The sequence below is a fragment of the Portunus trituberculatus genome, chromosome 47, assembly GCF_017591435.1.
Source record: "Portunus trituberculatus isolate SZX2019 chromosome 47, ASM1759143v1, whole genome shotgun sequence".
Taxonomy (NCBI): domain Eukaryota; kingdom Metazoa; phylum Arthropoda; class Malacostraca; order Decapoda; family Portunidae; genus Portunus; species Portunus trituberculatus.
In genome coordinates this window covers 10,518,463-10,534,352 of record NC_059301.1, presented here as the reverse complement: position 1 = coordinate 10,534,352, position 15,890 = coordinate 10,518,463, and the positions used below count along the sequence as shown (strand labels likewise).

Genomic DNA, 15,890 nt, shown 5'->3' with positions numbered 1-15,890 from the left:
TTCTATGAGGAAGCTATATTTTTCACATCTCTCCTATAAGTGGCCATTTTAGTTTTTCCCATGCCCTCTCGACATTCTTTCATTCCACATACACAGATCTTCCCTATCCATTTTTCCATGCCAATCATCACTCTGTATATTGCTATCAGGTCTCCCTTTCTCTTCTGTTTTCCAGGGTCGGAAGTTGCATTCTGTTCAGTCTGTCTTCATAAGTCAAATCTCTTAAGTCAGGCACCATTTTGTTGCAGCCCTCTGTACTTTCTCTAGTTTCCTTATGTGTTTCTTTAAGTTCGGAGCCCACTGTATTGTTGCATATTCAAGCCTTGGTCTTATCATTGCAGTAATTATTTTCTTCATCATTTCTTCATCTAAATATACGAACGCCACTCTTATGTTCCTCAATAAGTTCAATACTTCTCCAATTATTTTGTTTATATGTCTCTCTGGCGATAGGTCATTGGTAATTGTCACCCCAAGGTCTTTTTCTTCATGACTGGTTTTATGTCTTCATTTCCTATCTTGTACATACTCCTGATTCTTCTTTCACTCTTGCCAAACTCTAATTTCTTGCATTTTGTCGTGTTGAACTCCATTTGCCATGTACAGCTCCATTTCCATATTCTGTCCAAGTCTTCCTGGAGTAGTTCGCAATCTTTGTCACATCTCACTTTTCTTAACAATTTTGCATCGTCTGCAAATAGGCTCACATAACTGGACACCCCATCCACCATGTCATTTATGTAGACCGCAAACATTACTGGTGCCAACACTGATCCCTGTGGAACTCCACTCTCCACCAAGCCCCATTCTGATGGTCTGTCCTTAATTATTGTTCTCATTTCTCTTCCTACCAAAAGTCTTCCATCCATTTTAGTAAACTGCCATGCACTCCTCCTACCATTTCAAGTTTCCAGATCAGTCTCCGGTGTGGTACCTTATCAAAGGCCTTTTTTAAATCCAGATATATTCCATCAGCCCAACCATCTCTTTCCTGTATTACATCTATCACCCTCGAATAGTAACATATCAGGTTTGTCGTGCATGAACGCCCTTTTCTAAAACCAAATTGACACTCACAAAGTATGTCATTTTTCTCCAAGAAGTCTGTCCATCTATTCTTCACCACCCTCTCACACATCTTAGCTACCACACTTGTAAGTGACACTGGTCTATAGTTCAATGGGTCTCTCTTGTTACCTGATTTATAAATTGGGACAATGTTAGCTCTTTTCCAGTCTTGGGGCACTACACCTTCCCTTAATGAGGCATCAATTACTTCACAAACTTTTTCTGCCAGTTGCTCCCTGCATTCTCTTAAAATCCATCCTGATACCCCATCAGGTCCCACAGCTTTTCTCACTTCTAAACTCCCCATCATATTCTTGATCTCCTCCACAGTTACTTGAAACTCCTTCATAATCCCTTTCTGTTCCATTACCAGTGGTTTGTCAAAAGCAGTCTCCTTTGTGAATACCTTCCGAAAGCATCCATTCATAACCTCTGCCATTTCCCTGGGATCCTCACTGCAAACTCCATTTACTTCTAAACTTTCAATACTTTCTCTATTTTTGATGTTGTTGTTCACATGTCTGTAAAAAAGCCTTGGTTGGTCTTTACATTTATCAATTATATCCTTTTCTTGTTTCTTTCTTTCTTCTCTTCTAATCAACACATATTCATTTCTTGCTCTTTTGTAACTTTCCCACTGCTTAATCCGTCTTTTCCTTCTCCACCTCTTCCATGCATCCTCTTTTCTTGTTCTAGCCTTTTCACATCTATCGTTAAACCAGTCCTGTGTGTGTGTGTGTGTGTGTGTGTGTGTGTGTGTGTGTGTGTGTGTGTGTGTGTGTGTGTGTGTGTGTGTGTGTGTGTGTGTGTGTGTGTGTGTGTGTATGGGATGGGGGGGTATTCTGCATGCAAGATTTGAACTATTTATATTTGGAATTTTAAATCACATAGCCTATCACATAATGAAACAATTTTTTTCACAATGTAAAGTTCATTGTATTGCGATAGAAGCAGATACTAAATACTCTGGCCTTGTATTGTAAACTCAAAAAAGAGAAGAGAAGGCTATCAAGGCTATCCCCCCTAAGGGAAAGTTCCTAGAGAATCTGTACTACTACAAAAGCAAATATACATGCACTGTGGAGTACGATTATGAAATAAGTGCACAAATAGATCACCTTGACTGTATTGTGACCCAGAGAAAACAGATTTGGCACTTCCATCTTGACTGCCTCTGTCCAGCTCTGGGGACCCCACACACCACCCTCCTTGTACTCCAGTGCCTTTCCTTGCAGTCCTTCAGGTGGCTGAGTAGAGTTGGGACTTGGCTCAGGCAGCCGTGTGTCAGGACCAAGGTACCAGTTACGGGTGTAGTCCTCCAGAGTGGCATGCAGCTCAGCCCACCCTGTCATTCCTCCAATCAGTGCATGGTCCAGGGAGAGCTTCACTCCAATCCTATGGACATACATACATAAAGTGTGAGTGTATGTACAGTAGCTACTTTACTTCCTCATACTTTGTTTATGGGAATACTTAAAAATCCATCACTACTCTTGTCCAAACTTACTGAATACTTAATATATGGGAAGCTGACCAAAGGCAACAAAAATAATCTATATATAAGAATTATCACTTAATTGCTACTTCCCACAGAGAAAACTACAAGACAGTTCAATTCTAGTCTAGTTCTGGAGAATAGTTTTAGTCACAAGAATGGAGTACAAAGAAAATAACTGAGTTTTACAACACACAACATTATAATGAAAACATTTCTCCAGTACAGATGTATCCCAGTAGTAACAATGAACATTATATCATAAGTCTTGAACAGTATTTGAATATACAAACAAATGTTAACAATTATAATCAAAGTACAGTAGAATTTTACAGGAAATTTATCTCTGCTGGCCACTCAGGCCCCCAAAAAAAAAAAAAAAAAAAAGCCTGGTATTTTTCATCAAAAGCAGCTACTCATGTGTGGCTGTGTAAGACAACTCAGGTCAGGCATGCCATGACTCATATTACACCTTGAATTTTATTTCAAAAGAGAATGAGTGTAAGAAGATAAGGGAAGCAGCAAGAAGCCATACGTGACAGTCTCTGTATAAAACATTGTCTATGTCCATATGTTTTTCCTATCCATAAATCTATCTAATCATTTAAAGCCTTTAATTCACTCATCACCAAGAACCTTATTTTTGGGTCAGTTCCTGCTATTTACTACTCTATTTGGAAAAGCATTTTTTCTACAATAATTCTTTTCAATTAGACTTTATCAAGCTTAAACCCATTACTTGTACTGTTATCATAAATTTTAACCTCATGAATTTTGTTCATGTTTGCTACATCCCTTATATCACTTCAGTATCTCTCTCTGAATTCTTAATCTACGCCACTAATGAATGCAGATCTTGAAGTTTTAATTTCTTTTAATGACGAATATTTCGGATCTTTTGTATATTCTAAATTATTTTTCTCTATACTGACTCAATGAACTTCTTGCAACACAGGCTATATAAATTCTATAAAAAATCTGAAAAATACCAAGCACAATTTCAATATAACTCCATGACTTCTACTTTTAATTCTCTTAAGATGGTCCTACACAAAATTATCACTAATCCCTTCCTCTCAATCCTGGTCTCCACTCAACCAGCCATCCCTCTCACCTGTATGCCAGCAGCACTAGGTTGAAGAGCACAGGTTTATTGACAAGCCAGTCCAGGTACATGGACCATGATATCTCTCCACTGAAGGTCTTGTATACTTGTGATGGGGTGGGTGGCAGGTCATCTGTGCCCATCACTATTAGGTGGCAGGTCCCAATAAGTAATCTTGAAGAACAACAACAAAAAATTAGTAAGTGATAACTTTCTTAAACTTAGCAGAAATAGTTGAGAAGTTCCTGGGATGAAGCATAAGAAGTGAGCATATGATAGTTTTGTAGAAAAACGTCCCAGAAAAAAATAAAAATTCTTGGAGAAAAAAGAGTAAAGGTCTTGAAATATGAAAGTGAAAGAGAGTAAAGGGACAAACAAAGAATACTGTATGACGCTGAGTGATAAATCAATGAGAATAAGTTAGGAAAAAGATCCAATGAGAATAAAAAGTTATTTTTGAAAGAAGGGAATAGAGTACTACAGGGAGGAGAAAAGTATAATAGTGTGAGAATGCAGAGGAAGGATGGAGTTCTTGTAAGTAGCAAGGAGGCAGGTGTATGGAAAAGGAAAAGGGAATTTTGACCAACTAATTTTAAGAATAAAAGAGGCAATAATATCTAACATGAGGATGAAAACAAGTGGAGAGCAAGTGGGCATGCAGAATGGAATTGGTAAGAAGAGATAGAGAAAGCAGCAGCTCGGCTAAAGTGTAGTAAAGATGCAGGCATATATGGAATAACTGCAAAAGTATAAAAATATGAAGGTGGTGCTAGTAGATTGGATGGTTTTAATATGTGAACTAGTATGGAGGCCCCAAAAAACTCTTTCGAGATGAGTGGAGAAAGGCAATCACCACCTTTAAATATAGTAAAGATTGTAGGAATGAGCGTCATAGTTACTTAGGGACAAGTTTGCTTAGTGTACTTTGAAAAGTCAATGGGAGGGTAATGGATAATGAGTGAGACACTGATGTCATTGAGGAACAGGAAGGTCTCGGTAGAAGATACCTATCACAATAACAGAAAAGGATGAAAAAAGTTGTATGTGACATTCAGGAATCTAAGAAAAAGCAAGTTATATATGTAATAGAATGGAAAAAGAAGCCCTTTGGAATGTTCTTCAAATTCAGAATATAGGAAGCAGTTGTTAGAAGGATTAAGGCTTTCTATAAGGACATAATGGCATGCATGAAGGTAAAAGGAGAACTTGGAGACTTTCACTACAGGAACAAAAGTGAGGCAAGTGTCCATGATGGCTGTGTGAGGGTAATGGAAGCTCTGACATGTCAGTGCAGGGCTGAAACTAAATAGTGTGGGAAGAGTTGTAGTAGCATATTCCTTGGATCTGACACTTTCTTAGAACTGGAGTGAAAGGGAACTTCAATTTAGAAGAACTACATGAAATGCTATGGTGTTTGAAGTGAATGATTGGTGATGTTTGGAGGCATATTACCTGTAGGCATCTTCAAGAGTTTCATCATACTGCATCCTCTGAATGACAGCATCCCCCTGCCCCCCCTGTGCCCCGTGCCCTGCTGCCCTGCCAGGCTGGGCGCTGGAGGGCTGGCTGGACGCCTCCGATGAGCTGGAGGCTGTGCTTGGGGGAGGCATGGGGGGCAGGGGGGCTGAATCAAGTCGCTGCAGGTACATGTGGCCAAAGGTACTGAGCAGGAACTTGAACCAGGCATGAGGGAAGGCATCCTGGGCTTCCTCCAGAGCCTCTGCTTCAAGGGGTGGGTCAGTCATCCAGTCGGGCGGAGGGCCCAGTGCTGCACTTAGGGGACTCTCGTAGATGGGAGGGGAGGGTGGGGCACCCCGAGGCACCACCCGCAGGTTCACCACACGGGAGGAGGTTTTTTTCTGATAGTTATTTCCAACATGACGAGGAGAATCCCCATCATCAGAGTCATACATTATCCCTGGTATAAAGCTAACCGATTTGTGGTCGCCTATGGAGCCAGATGAACCACGGCCCTGGACCTTCCTTGGGGGATGTTCTGTTGTCCACTCATTCCTGCTCAGCTCCTGTCCCCTGTCCCAGGCTCGGGGAGGTGGAGTGTCTCCTGTGCGCACAATAGGGATGTCGCTCTGTTCCCCGGCCCAAGCTATGCGGCTGCCGCGTCCGCTCTGCCACGAGGAGTGTGAGAACCTTCGCTCTCTCATGAAAGCCACAGGGCTTTCTCTCTCCGATTCCAGAGGTGATGGAGTCTCTGGGAGTGAGTGCCTTCCCTGGCCCACACGAGGAAGATTTCTCAGATGCTCCTGACTTTTGCTGCTGGTGGGTGGCCGGCCTTGGCCAGCAGGAGGCATGGGAGGCTGACCAATGGCTCGGGTAACGGCATGGTCCAGCAGTACAAAGACAAGAGCCTTCAAAAAATAATCCCGCACCAATGTTAGTGTGTCAGGCGAGTCCAGCACACCTGTCAGCACGTTGCGGGTGTCTGAGTATCCCGGCACTGAGAAGCGAGTGAGTGGCGTCAGGGTGTGGAAGGCTTGCCGGTTCACAAAGGATGCCAGTGCACTTCCCTTGCTGCGTCCAGTGCCACTCTCAAGAAAGTCAAATGCCCGGCTAAAGTTGGCATCAACACGTGAGGCTTCAGCAGTGTGGCAGCTTGTCTCCTGAAGCTCCAGTCCCTTGACACTGTAGTATTGGTAAGTGAAGCCTGTCTCCAGGATCTAGAGAAAGGAAAGTTGCAGAGATAAGTCTGTTGTCTGCACCTAAAGAAAGGACGGCTGCTTTGGCTTGAATCTAACCCTGTATACTACAACTCCATAAATACAACAACTTTGGTAGGTAAAGCCAACATTTCAAAATACTGTTCTGTGATACTCAATACTTTGACACTTTGTCTACTCATCCCTCATCTCTCACAAGTCAAGCAGGATCACAGCAACTCACCTGAACCCACATGAAACGATCCTCCCAGCGCAACAAAAAGTGTTCGCCGGGCTCTGTAATCCCTGTAGACAAAGAATGAATTAATTTATGTGACTAAGATGAGTATTATAGAATAGCTGGAGAGTATCAGATTACAGAGAGAGGATGTAGGTCTGCCAAGGAGCAAAGAGAAGGTGAAAAAAATCTGGAAAAGTAATTATTAAGATTTAATCTTCATAAATGAGGAGGCAGTAAGGGAAGCATGTGATGAACATGGGTATGGAAGCAGGTGGAAATGAGTATTTATGCTGAGGGAAATTCACAAAGTAAAGATGAGGAAAGCAAAAGCTAGACTAGAGGAATTGGTGGAATGAGAAATTTTCTAGATAACTTGTGATTTTGACATTATATCAAGATTACTATTGATCTAAGTAAGAGATAGCATTCAGCACAGATTTGTAGGCCAATGAGGCAGAAATGGGTGTTGAAGCCCCAAATAACTACAGTGTATGTATGTCTCCAACCTATCTGGGTTTACAAGATGTGACATAAAAGTTGACCTCTCCCAGTATAAACAAAGAAATGTAAACACAGCCATAATCACTGCAACCCTAACACTCACCGAGGGCGCCGGACTGCAGGTGGGTGTGCAGGGCCAGCATCACATGGGGTGTCAACTGCTGGTAGTACACTGAATCTTCACATGAGTTTGAAGCACGACCTACTGGGTACGACCAAAACCTGAGTGGTCTTGGGAAGCCCAAGAGGAACACTGGCAGTGTGAACACAGGCAGTAGTGGTGCACAGATCACTGCTGAGATCACCACCAAGGCCAGCAGTACTGGAGACAGGGCTAGATTGAAGCCTGACAGAAAAAGGAAATACAAGTTATTTTCTTTTTTCAATCACTTCCTAATTGAAGGATGGAGTAGTAGCTGAGAGCCATCTAATATATGTTATAAATTCTCTTCCTTTCAAATGCCAAAGTAAAAACAATATTCTCTTAACAATGAAAATGCTAAAAAGAATAAAGCATCAAACTGATTCATTCAATCTCAAAATAAAAAATAAATAAGATAAATAAATAATGTGCAACTGAGATAGACTGAGACAACCACAAATAAAACTATAAAAGTAACACACCCAACTGTCTCAATACATCAACTAACCCAAGAGAAAAAAATTGACTGAGGTCTTGTGCTTCTTCTCTGTGAAGGGAGTCATGAGGAAAAGCAACACAGTGGAGAGTCGGTGGAGTGCTCGAGTGCCCCACAAGTGTGCCAGACTGAGAATAAACATTCGCACTGCAGGAGAGAGGGCAGTCCACAATTCCAGAGGACCACTCTTGCTTCCTCCCTGACGCCTCACCAAGTCCAGGATGTAGTAGACAGAGAGCTGCAGGAAGGATGCCTGTGGAAACTGCCAGATCTGTGTGGAAAGAGTGAGATAGTCAAAGAAAATGGAAACAAGATTTTGAGTACAATAAAGAAAAATGTATACTTATGGGAACTATCTCATTTATATAAGAGAGTCAGAAATTAAGGAAAGTACAATTTCTATATATAAAAAAACTAAAAACATTTGTGGAAACAAAGCCAAAAGATTACCAAAGATCATTTATGAAAACAAGGAAGATGAAAACAGCCTCTCCTCAACTGATGATTGACTCTCTTGCCCTGTTTACTCACTTGGCGCATAATCCTGGCTAGAGGCACTGTGAGGAGGAAGTGGTCAAAGGTCTCAGGGAAGGCAGCAGCTTGGAGGGGAAGTTCTGCTGCAATGGTCTGATGGATGAACACCAGTGAGAGGAGAGGACATCCTGGAGGAAGAGATCAGAATGTGAGATGAGAATAAAGGACAAAAGAAAGATTAGCAGAGGCAAAAGGGAGAGATCAGAAAAGCATAGAATGGAAGATAGTTAGTATTTTCCATAATAAGAAAAAAACAAAGATACATACAGAGTAGGTGCAGTATTTAAAGTGCCTTGAAAAATGTTGGTATTTCATACAGTAGACACACATTTCAAAATCATATAGATCACATGTAGTTTGGGGAAAGCTATGAATGGGAGTAAAAAAAAAAAAAATCCATGGTAATTCTGAAAGCAAGATGAACTAACTACAAAAGACTGTTAGTCAGGACTGAACCAACAAGAGGACATTCAAAGTAACAGATGTTGTCATTCTGACCAACCAAACACATTTTTCCTCGAAGAAGCATAGTAGATGCCTGGAAGAAAAAGATAGGAATTTTAGAGAAGAGTTGCAGGCTAATAAATATAGAGACTGGACAGTATGGTGCTTTCCTGTATGTCATAACTAAGTTTACAATTACAATACAGTGAATCCAAGAATATGAATGCTCAATACAAGCACACACACACACACACACACACACACACACACACACACACACACACACACACACACACACACATAGACAAAGGTATTGTATATATGAAGTGGATAAATTTCTGAAGATAATTTCTTTACAAGATGGGCATCAAGTTTCAGAAGATGAGGTACCAATGTGCAGAGATACAGTTTTCTAAATGAAATAATGTAAAAGCAGAATCCATTACTTGAGTAAATAGTGTGTGGAAAAACAGGGCAACAATAAAAACTCCCATCATTACTCTAAAACAAAAATAGCAATAGCAAAATAAGTAACTAAAATATAAGAAAATGTACATACATAAAAAATGCAGCTTCTTCCTATTAACATTAAGAAGAACATGTGACAAAGAACAGGTGACTGAAACAAGGCACGTACATCAACTGAAGCAAAACTTGAAAAAGACATGGACATGGGAACAGGTCCATAAGAAAGTAGCCAGACCTTGCATGGTACAACTCAGTACAGTTAAATACACACAAGAATACACAATAACAAACAGAAAATAGAAAATGAGATCCTATACTACTACATACATAAAAGTAGGTAAATGTAAACCAAAATGGACCAGAAGAGAAGGTAATGATGATAAACACACCTATAAGGAGCAGCTGGGAGTAGATATGAAGGCAGGATGACCCACCACCACCACTGTCAGCCACAGATGGGGCTGAGCCAAGCGATGGGAAGAAGGGGTTCCTCACCAGGCCAAGGAGGTACACTTTCTGGCCCTCCCCCACCAGCAGCATGGCCGCCGTCAGGACCAGCAGACCACCACCAACAGTGTCCCGTGCAGGCTCCTGAGAGAACAGGTGGAAGAAAGAAACAATGTCAGGATGGTACATGACCACTGTTGCAAAGATACAAACATACAAACCTCAATGTGGAATATTCATTCAAACAGAATAATTGTAACCTCTCTTATGAGTGTCACAGAAAACAAAGCTTTCTGAAGGTAAGATAAATTAATCATGAAAGGTCATTGCTGAGGGCTGGACCACCAAGAAGACTCTTCAAGGACACAAGGGCAACAGTTACCATTCTAACCAAAATGATCACCATGACAAAGGAGCATTTTGATTGGCCTTGTGCTTCTATTATACAAGGCAACACAAAGTAAAAGCTGGAAAAAAATATCATGACATTTTACAGTAGCTGGATACTAAAAGTCTGTGTCACTTGATGGAACACATCATAAAAACACATTGTATATAAACCTAGTGTTAACAAAAAGTATACGTACATACATATAATAAGTACTTCACAAATCTTCCTTTCTTTTCTTTTTCCCTTTCAAGGATGACCCTTAAAATTTTCATTAGATCTTATAGGATTTGGTTGTTCAGAAAAATCTGATACAAATTAAAAGTATGATCTCAAACAAGAACTGATAGAAATAGATGCAACTAAGAAATTACAACTCTCTCGAGTCTGTAGTTTTGTTTGTACTGTAATATGAAAAAAATGTCTAGTGTTATTCAAATGAAGTGATGAGAGTTGTACAGGTATAAGCAGTGAAATATGAAGCCAGATTATCTTAGAAAAGAAAATTCTGTTGAGGAGAGACAATAAAAGCTGTAAACATAAGAGGTTAATGGTAATAATGACATACCTGAAACAAGGCAGGCCTGGTGGGCAGCTTGGAGACTGTACCATTCTGTAGGGTAATGTTGACCACCTGCTCATACCAGTCCAGGTGAGGCAAGTGGCAGCCCAGACTCATGCCTGTCACAGCTGCCAGCATGGGCACCACAAGAGCCAATTCTCGGTGGCAGGTGATGCGGCGTAGGGAAGTGCTGCCACCAGGCCCTGGGTGTGTCTCATCATACTTCCCAGAGAAACCTGTGAGTATGGACACCCGGTGGGATAGCAGGGAGGAGATCATCCAGGCTGGAATATGAGGAAAAAACAGTTAGCAAGGTAGAGAGAGATGGTTGTAAAAATGCCAAACAGATAAAACAGAAAAGTCTCTTATATTCAAGTTTGAGAGCCCTGGAAGCACTCTACACCACTACAATCAGCAAAACACAGTCTAGTACACCTATCTCCTAGGATTGATCAACGTACCCATGTCAACACTGAAGATGAAGCCTCGGCAGGCAGCAAAGACCATGACGGACGAAAAGGTGGGCAGTGCCGCCACAATGAAGAGAGAGAGTGTGCCTAGGATGACGTGCACCACCAGCCGCCGTGTGGAGGACATTGGGGACCCTCCTGGTGGTGGATCAACTACATTACACTTAGCACAATGTACATGAGGCTTCCAGTCATATCATTATTATTATCATCATCATTATTATTATTATTATTATTATCATTATTATTATTGTTAGTATTACTTTTTATATCAATTATTATTATAATTTTTGCAATTATTTTCATTATTAGTAGCCATAGTACTAAAAACAGTAGTAATAGCAGCATCAGCAAAAGCAACCATTATCATTATTATTATTATTAGTTGTTGTAACAGAAGCAGAAGCCAAGTCAACAGCACATCAATACCAATTTGAGGGAAAAAAGGAGAAGAGATAGAACTACATACTCCTTTTTCTCTCTCTTTCTCTCTCTCTCTCTCTCACACACACACACACACACACACACACACACACACACACACACACACACACAGAGACATGCACTCACCCAGCACCAGAACCAGCCACTGTTCCAGGAGCCAGAGAATGTAGGCATCAATGGGGGGCAGGATCCCCAGAAGCCAGAGGGCAGGAGCAAGAGTGAAGAGGATGTGACAGAAGGCATCAACGTGAAGCAGCCAAGGATAGGGATGGTGGCTAGGGGGATGGAAGGACCAGGTTAGGATAAGGAAAAGGAAGAATAAATACCACAATCTTGTTAATTGGAAAGGTTACAAATTTACAAAACCTCTTTTAGCATTACTCTATGTTAGCTAGAACCTTTCAGTTGTTATCAACATGAATATGTCCTAAGGCAGTATTCTAAACCATTTTGCTTTATTAAAAACACAGAAATGGTTAGTCACATTCTTAGGGATGAGAATTAATTACCCAAGCAACACCAACTCTTCCCTTCCTCTCCTAAATATTCATCACTTTCTCTTATTTTAAAACTAAGTCATCTCTCTCTACCCTCCCTCCCACCTGGCCAGGAAGTGCACCAAGATGCAGGTCATGATGTGTGCAGGCCGGGAGAGGGTGGGGAGGTCCCAGGTGAGTGGGTGAAAGGTGGCTGGCTCAGGTGGACTGCCTCCAATCAGTGGCCAGATGCCCACAGCCACTGTCAGGAGACCCAGCAGACTGAAGGCAAGAGAGGCAGCCCATGGCTGAAAAAATGGTAAGGAAAAAAGAGTTGCAAGGATGTTGAGAGAATGACTGAGATAAATGTAATAAAATTGTACTTAACCAAAGAGGATAAATGATAAATTCATGTGTAATTCACCACGGTCACCTGCTGGTCACCCAGCCAGTCTTACCCATTACGGAGCGAGCTCAGAGCTCATAGACTGATCTTCGAGTAGGACTGAGACCACAACACACTCCACACATCGGGAAAACGAGGCCACAACCCCTCAAGTTACATCCCGTACCTATTTACTGCCAGGTGAACAGGGGCTACACATTAAGAGGCTTGCCCATTTGCCTCGCCGGGACTCGAACCCGCCCTTTCGATTGTGTGAGTGTGTGTGTGTGTGTGTGTGTGTGTGTGTGTGTGTGTGTGTGTGTGTGTGTGTGTGTGTGTGTGTGTACTTAAGCATGTACCCATTTGAGATGCACCTTAGCATTGGCATGTCTACAAAGATACAAACTATTATTATATATATCCATTCTTTGTCTCTTTCCCTCTCTTACCGGGCCAAGGTGATATGTGGTGGATGGCCGGACATAGTACACTGAGCAGCCTCCAACCACTCCAGTAAGCAAGGAGGAGATCAAGATGCCTCCCTTCAGTTTCTTCTCTCTGATAAGGAAGGTCCAGGTCTTGGGGCCAAGGGGAGAGTCAAACTCTATGACTTCCTCATCTGTAGCTATATTGACCTGAGGAAGCAAAAGGTAGTGTTAACAAGTGTCAAAAAATTATAAATAAATACACATGAATTCAAACTCAACAGGCATTTAGGTCCTAACCAAGCTGTATGATTTAATGACACTACAGCATTGGAGAAGAGATTGCTACAGTACAGTATAGTGCATGAAGCTCCAGCTCTCTCTCTACTACTACAATTAGGTACATACAACTAGATGAACCTGTGCACTCCTACCTGTGACAAGTCAGTCTCCTTGGCCTGACGTCCCCGTAGCTGTGATGCCGCCACTTGCAACAGCAGCGAGTACAGTAAGTCCAAGGCACCACTGATGAAAATGGCCTGGATGACTGTCACCAGCTCACTCTGCTCCAGCAACACAAACACCACCGTCACCAGGGGCACCACCGAGAACAGTGCCACCTGCAATGGAGGTTACGTATGGTAGTGTGTGGCACTGACATCATGATACTTCCAGAATTAAAGGACTTACAAAATTGGAGAAATTTGTTTAATTAATCTATGTTTTGTAAAGAAGACTGAGTGAACATGTACTGACTATAAAGATACTTTTAATTAAGCTATTATAAAAAGAAGTCTCTATTTACTCTCCACTATCAATGAGTAAATACTTGCCTTAAATTCTAATGCTGTGTCTTTGTGACTTCCCTTTAATCATTAAGATATTTTTGTTAGGCTTCTCTATGTACAACAAAGTGACTGCATACTATGTTGTTATAGTAAATCAAGTTTTACTTCCTATCCATTTAGCAATCTCCTAGTCAATTCTATTCCTCAGTTTAAGGTGCCTCACCTGGAAGCAGTATACATAGAGGGGAGCGTCCTCTGAGGCACCCAGGCGTAGGCCCCCTAAGAAGGTCTCCAGGAGGCGGCGCTTGATGAATGGTTTCTTATATTCACTGACGAGTGGCGACTCCATCCCTTGATGAGCCGCAGCCCAGGCCAGGCGGGCAGTGGTGGCTGAGAACGCATTCTGGGTAAAGATTAGATGAGTTAGGTAATCTGTAATCTATTAGGGAAATGAACATGAAGCAGTGATTATAATATTGGAAGTAAACAAAGATTTGCATGTAAGACTTTTGAACTATAATTTTCATTCCCTGATACTGATAGTAATATTGATAATAACAATCACTTTGCATTTCCATCTCTTTCTGTGCATGAGAATAAATCATGACTAGCTACTAGTTATACTGTACATACTGTGAGCATGCTCTTCATTCTGTATCATACTACACATGCACAACCTCTCTCACAGCAGGAGGCAGCTCCTCCTATTCCAATTGTATACCTTGATCACTCAATCCCCTTGGTGACACTGTCTTGTCAGTCATTCCTAGTATTTATGAGTGTGATGTACCTCAGTTATGTTATAGTAACTCATCATATCTAATTTTGAAAAGCCTTTTGCTGCTGTTTATCCAACACTGAAGCACAGCCAATACTTTGATGTACTGTTGTTGTTGTGAGGATTTGAGTTAGTAAGTTGGTTAGTGAGTGTTATAGCACAACTAAAATAAGTATTCATACAGTGCACACATTAATTCTGACTGTTACTGTGTGACTTGGATGTAGCCATAGCATGGATGGAGTTAGGAAGTTAGGTATAACATTTTATTCACATTACAAAGAGACTAATGTATGACAACGTGAATTTGAATATGCTCAAGAAGGCAAAGTTTCTCTTTATTCAAGAATGGGTAATATGCATTTGCTTTGAAGCCTGCAGACTGTACTCAAGACACGAAGAGGAAGAAGAAAGCAATCACCATACATATAAAACTAAATCTCTTACCATTAGCCATGAATAAACCATGCCAAACTGAACCAATAGATATGAGGGCAGTCCTATAGCAAAACATCAAAATGGGCATGGAATACTACATACCAAACAAAGGCCCAAAAATGAAAGAAACAATAAAAAGGTTATTTCCCTTCAGTGCACCATTCCTGCTCCTCCTCCTCAGTGCTCACCATGTTCCTCAGTGTTCCTGGCGTGAAGGGTGAGGCAATGGAGGGGACTGGAACGTGTATTAAGGAACACTAGGTCAGCTACATGGTGACCCGCTACGCCATCGACCTGTCTTGGTATGAGTGTGTGACTGTGTGTGTGTGTGTGTGTGACCTTTTCTTCCCTCGCTCACATCACAAAGTCGCTCTTTAGATCGATTTGATCTTACGCAGCTTCTATTTATGGCTTATTGTACTTTATTGTTGATCTATCAGAATTTCTTACACAGTTGCATGTAAGAAAGCAATGTATTTATTTGCTTTTACATTATATTCTCCGTTTTGTGATCCGGATTTAATTTTCTTTTGGCGATGTTTTGTTTACATCGTCCTGTCACTGCTTTCCCGCCAAACTCCGCCCACGGGAACACTGTAGCACCGCAGAGTTTGCCGCCTGTGTTTTAGATGTGAATTACGTGTGGTGATGCTTAACATGATGTGGTATTAGTGTGTACATTCTAAGAAGGCCAATCAAGGCACCAAGTATTGTGGGCATGGAGATGAAGTCGCATTGGCCTGGGAAAGCTGCCAGATTCACCAGCTAACTTATCCGCCTCCACCCGGCAGTCACTGTCGGAATCCGTGAAACTTGTGTGAAAAACAGGTAGATAAACTCCTTAACAACACCTCTAGACTTTAAAGTGCAGATGGTCACTCAGAAATGAAAGCCTGCAGACAATCAACATACTGGTGAGCACCATTATTCATAATTTATGTGGTACGTGCTTTTATGTTGTTGAGGAGTGTCACGCTATTATGATGGTGATAATCTACATGTATTTCTTTCTTTACTGATAACATTTTTACTTTTGTCTGTAAGGGATGAAGAGTAAACATTGTAGCAACTGACAGTGCCCTTATGATTCATGGAACTACCAAACTGTTATTGTTAATATATTTTCCTCACATGTGTTTGA

General features: G+C 41.3%; 1 protein-coding gene across 2 annotated transcripts in view; it reads right to left on the bottom strand.

Annotated features, from left to right (window-relative positions):
- The window catches only part of LOC123520693 (pecanex-like protein 4), a 54,284-nt gene extending 39,192 nt beyond the window's left edge, over positions 1–15,092 (bottom strand). For both annotated transcript variants that reach the window (XM_045283222.1, XM_045283221.1), the window contains exons 1-16: positions 14,938–15,092; positions 13,757–13,936; positions 13,180–13,365; positions 12,770–12,955; positions 12,062–12,243; positions 11,586–11,734; positions 11,007–11,153; positions 10,552–10,829; positions 9,538–9,739; positions 8,234–8,364; positions 7,715–7,973; positions 7,168–7,410; positions 6,567–6,628; positions 5,121–6,343; positions 3,678–3,842; positions 2,187–2,463 (exon numbers count right to left, since the gene is read on the bottom strand). In XM_045283222.1, coding sequence (XP_045139157.1) covers positions 2,187–2,463; positions 3,678–3,842; positions 5,121–6,343; positions 6,567–6,628; positions 7,168–7,410; positions 7,715–7,973; positions 8,234–8,364; positions 9,538–9,739; positions 10,552–10,829; positions 11,007–11,153; positions 11,586–11,734; positions 12,062–12,243; positions 12,770–12,955; positions 13,180–13,365; positions 13,757–13,936; positions 14,938–14,940 — 3,873 coding nt within the window. In that variant the 5' untranslated portion in view covers positions 14,941–15,092. The remainder of the gene's footprint in view (positions 1–2,186; positions 2,464–3,677; positions 3,843–5,120; positions 6,344–6,566; positions 6,629–7,167; positions 7,411–7,714; positions 7,974–8,233; positions 8,365–9,537; positions 9,740–10,551; positions 10,830–11,006; positions 11,154–11,585; positions 11,735–12,061; positions 12,244–12,769; positions 12,956–13,179; positions 13,366–13,756; positions 13,937–14,937) is intronic.
- Between the last annotated feature and the right edge of the window lie 798 nt (positions 15,093–15,890).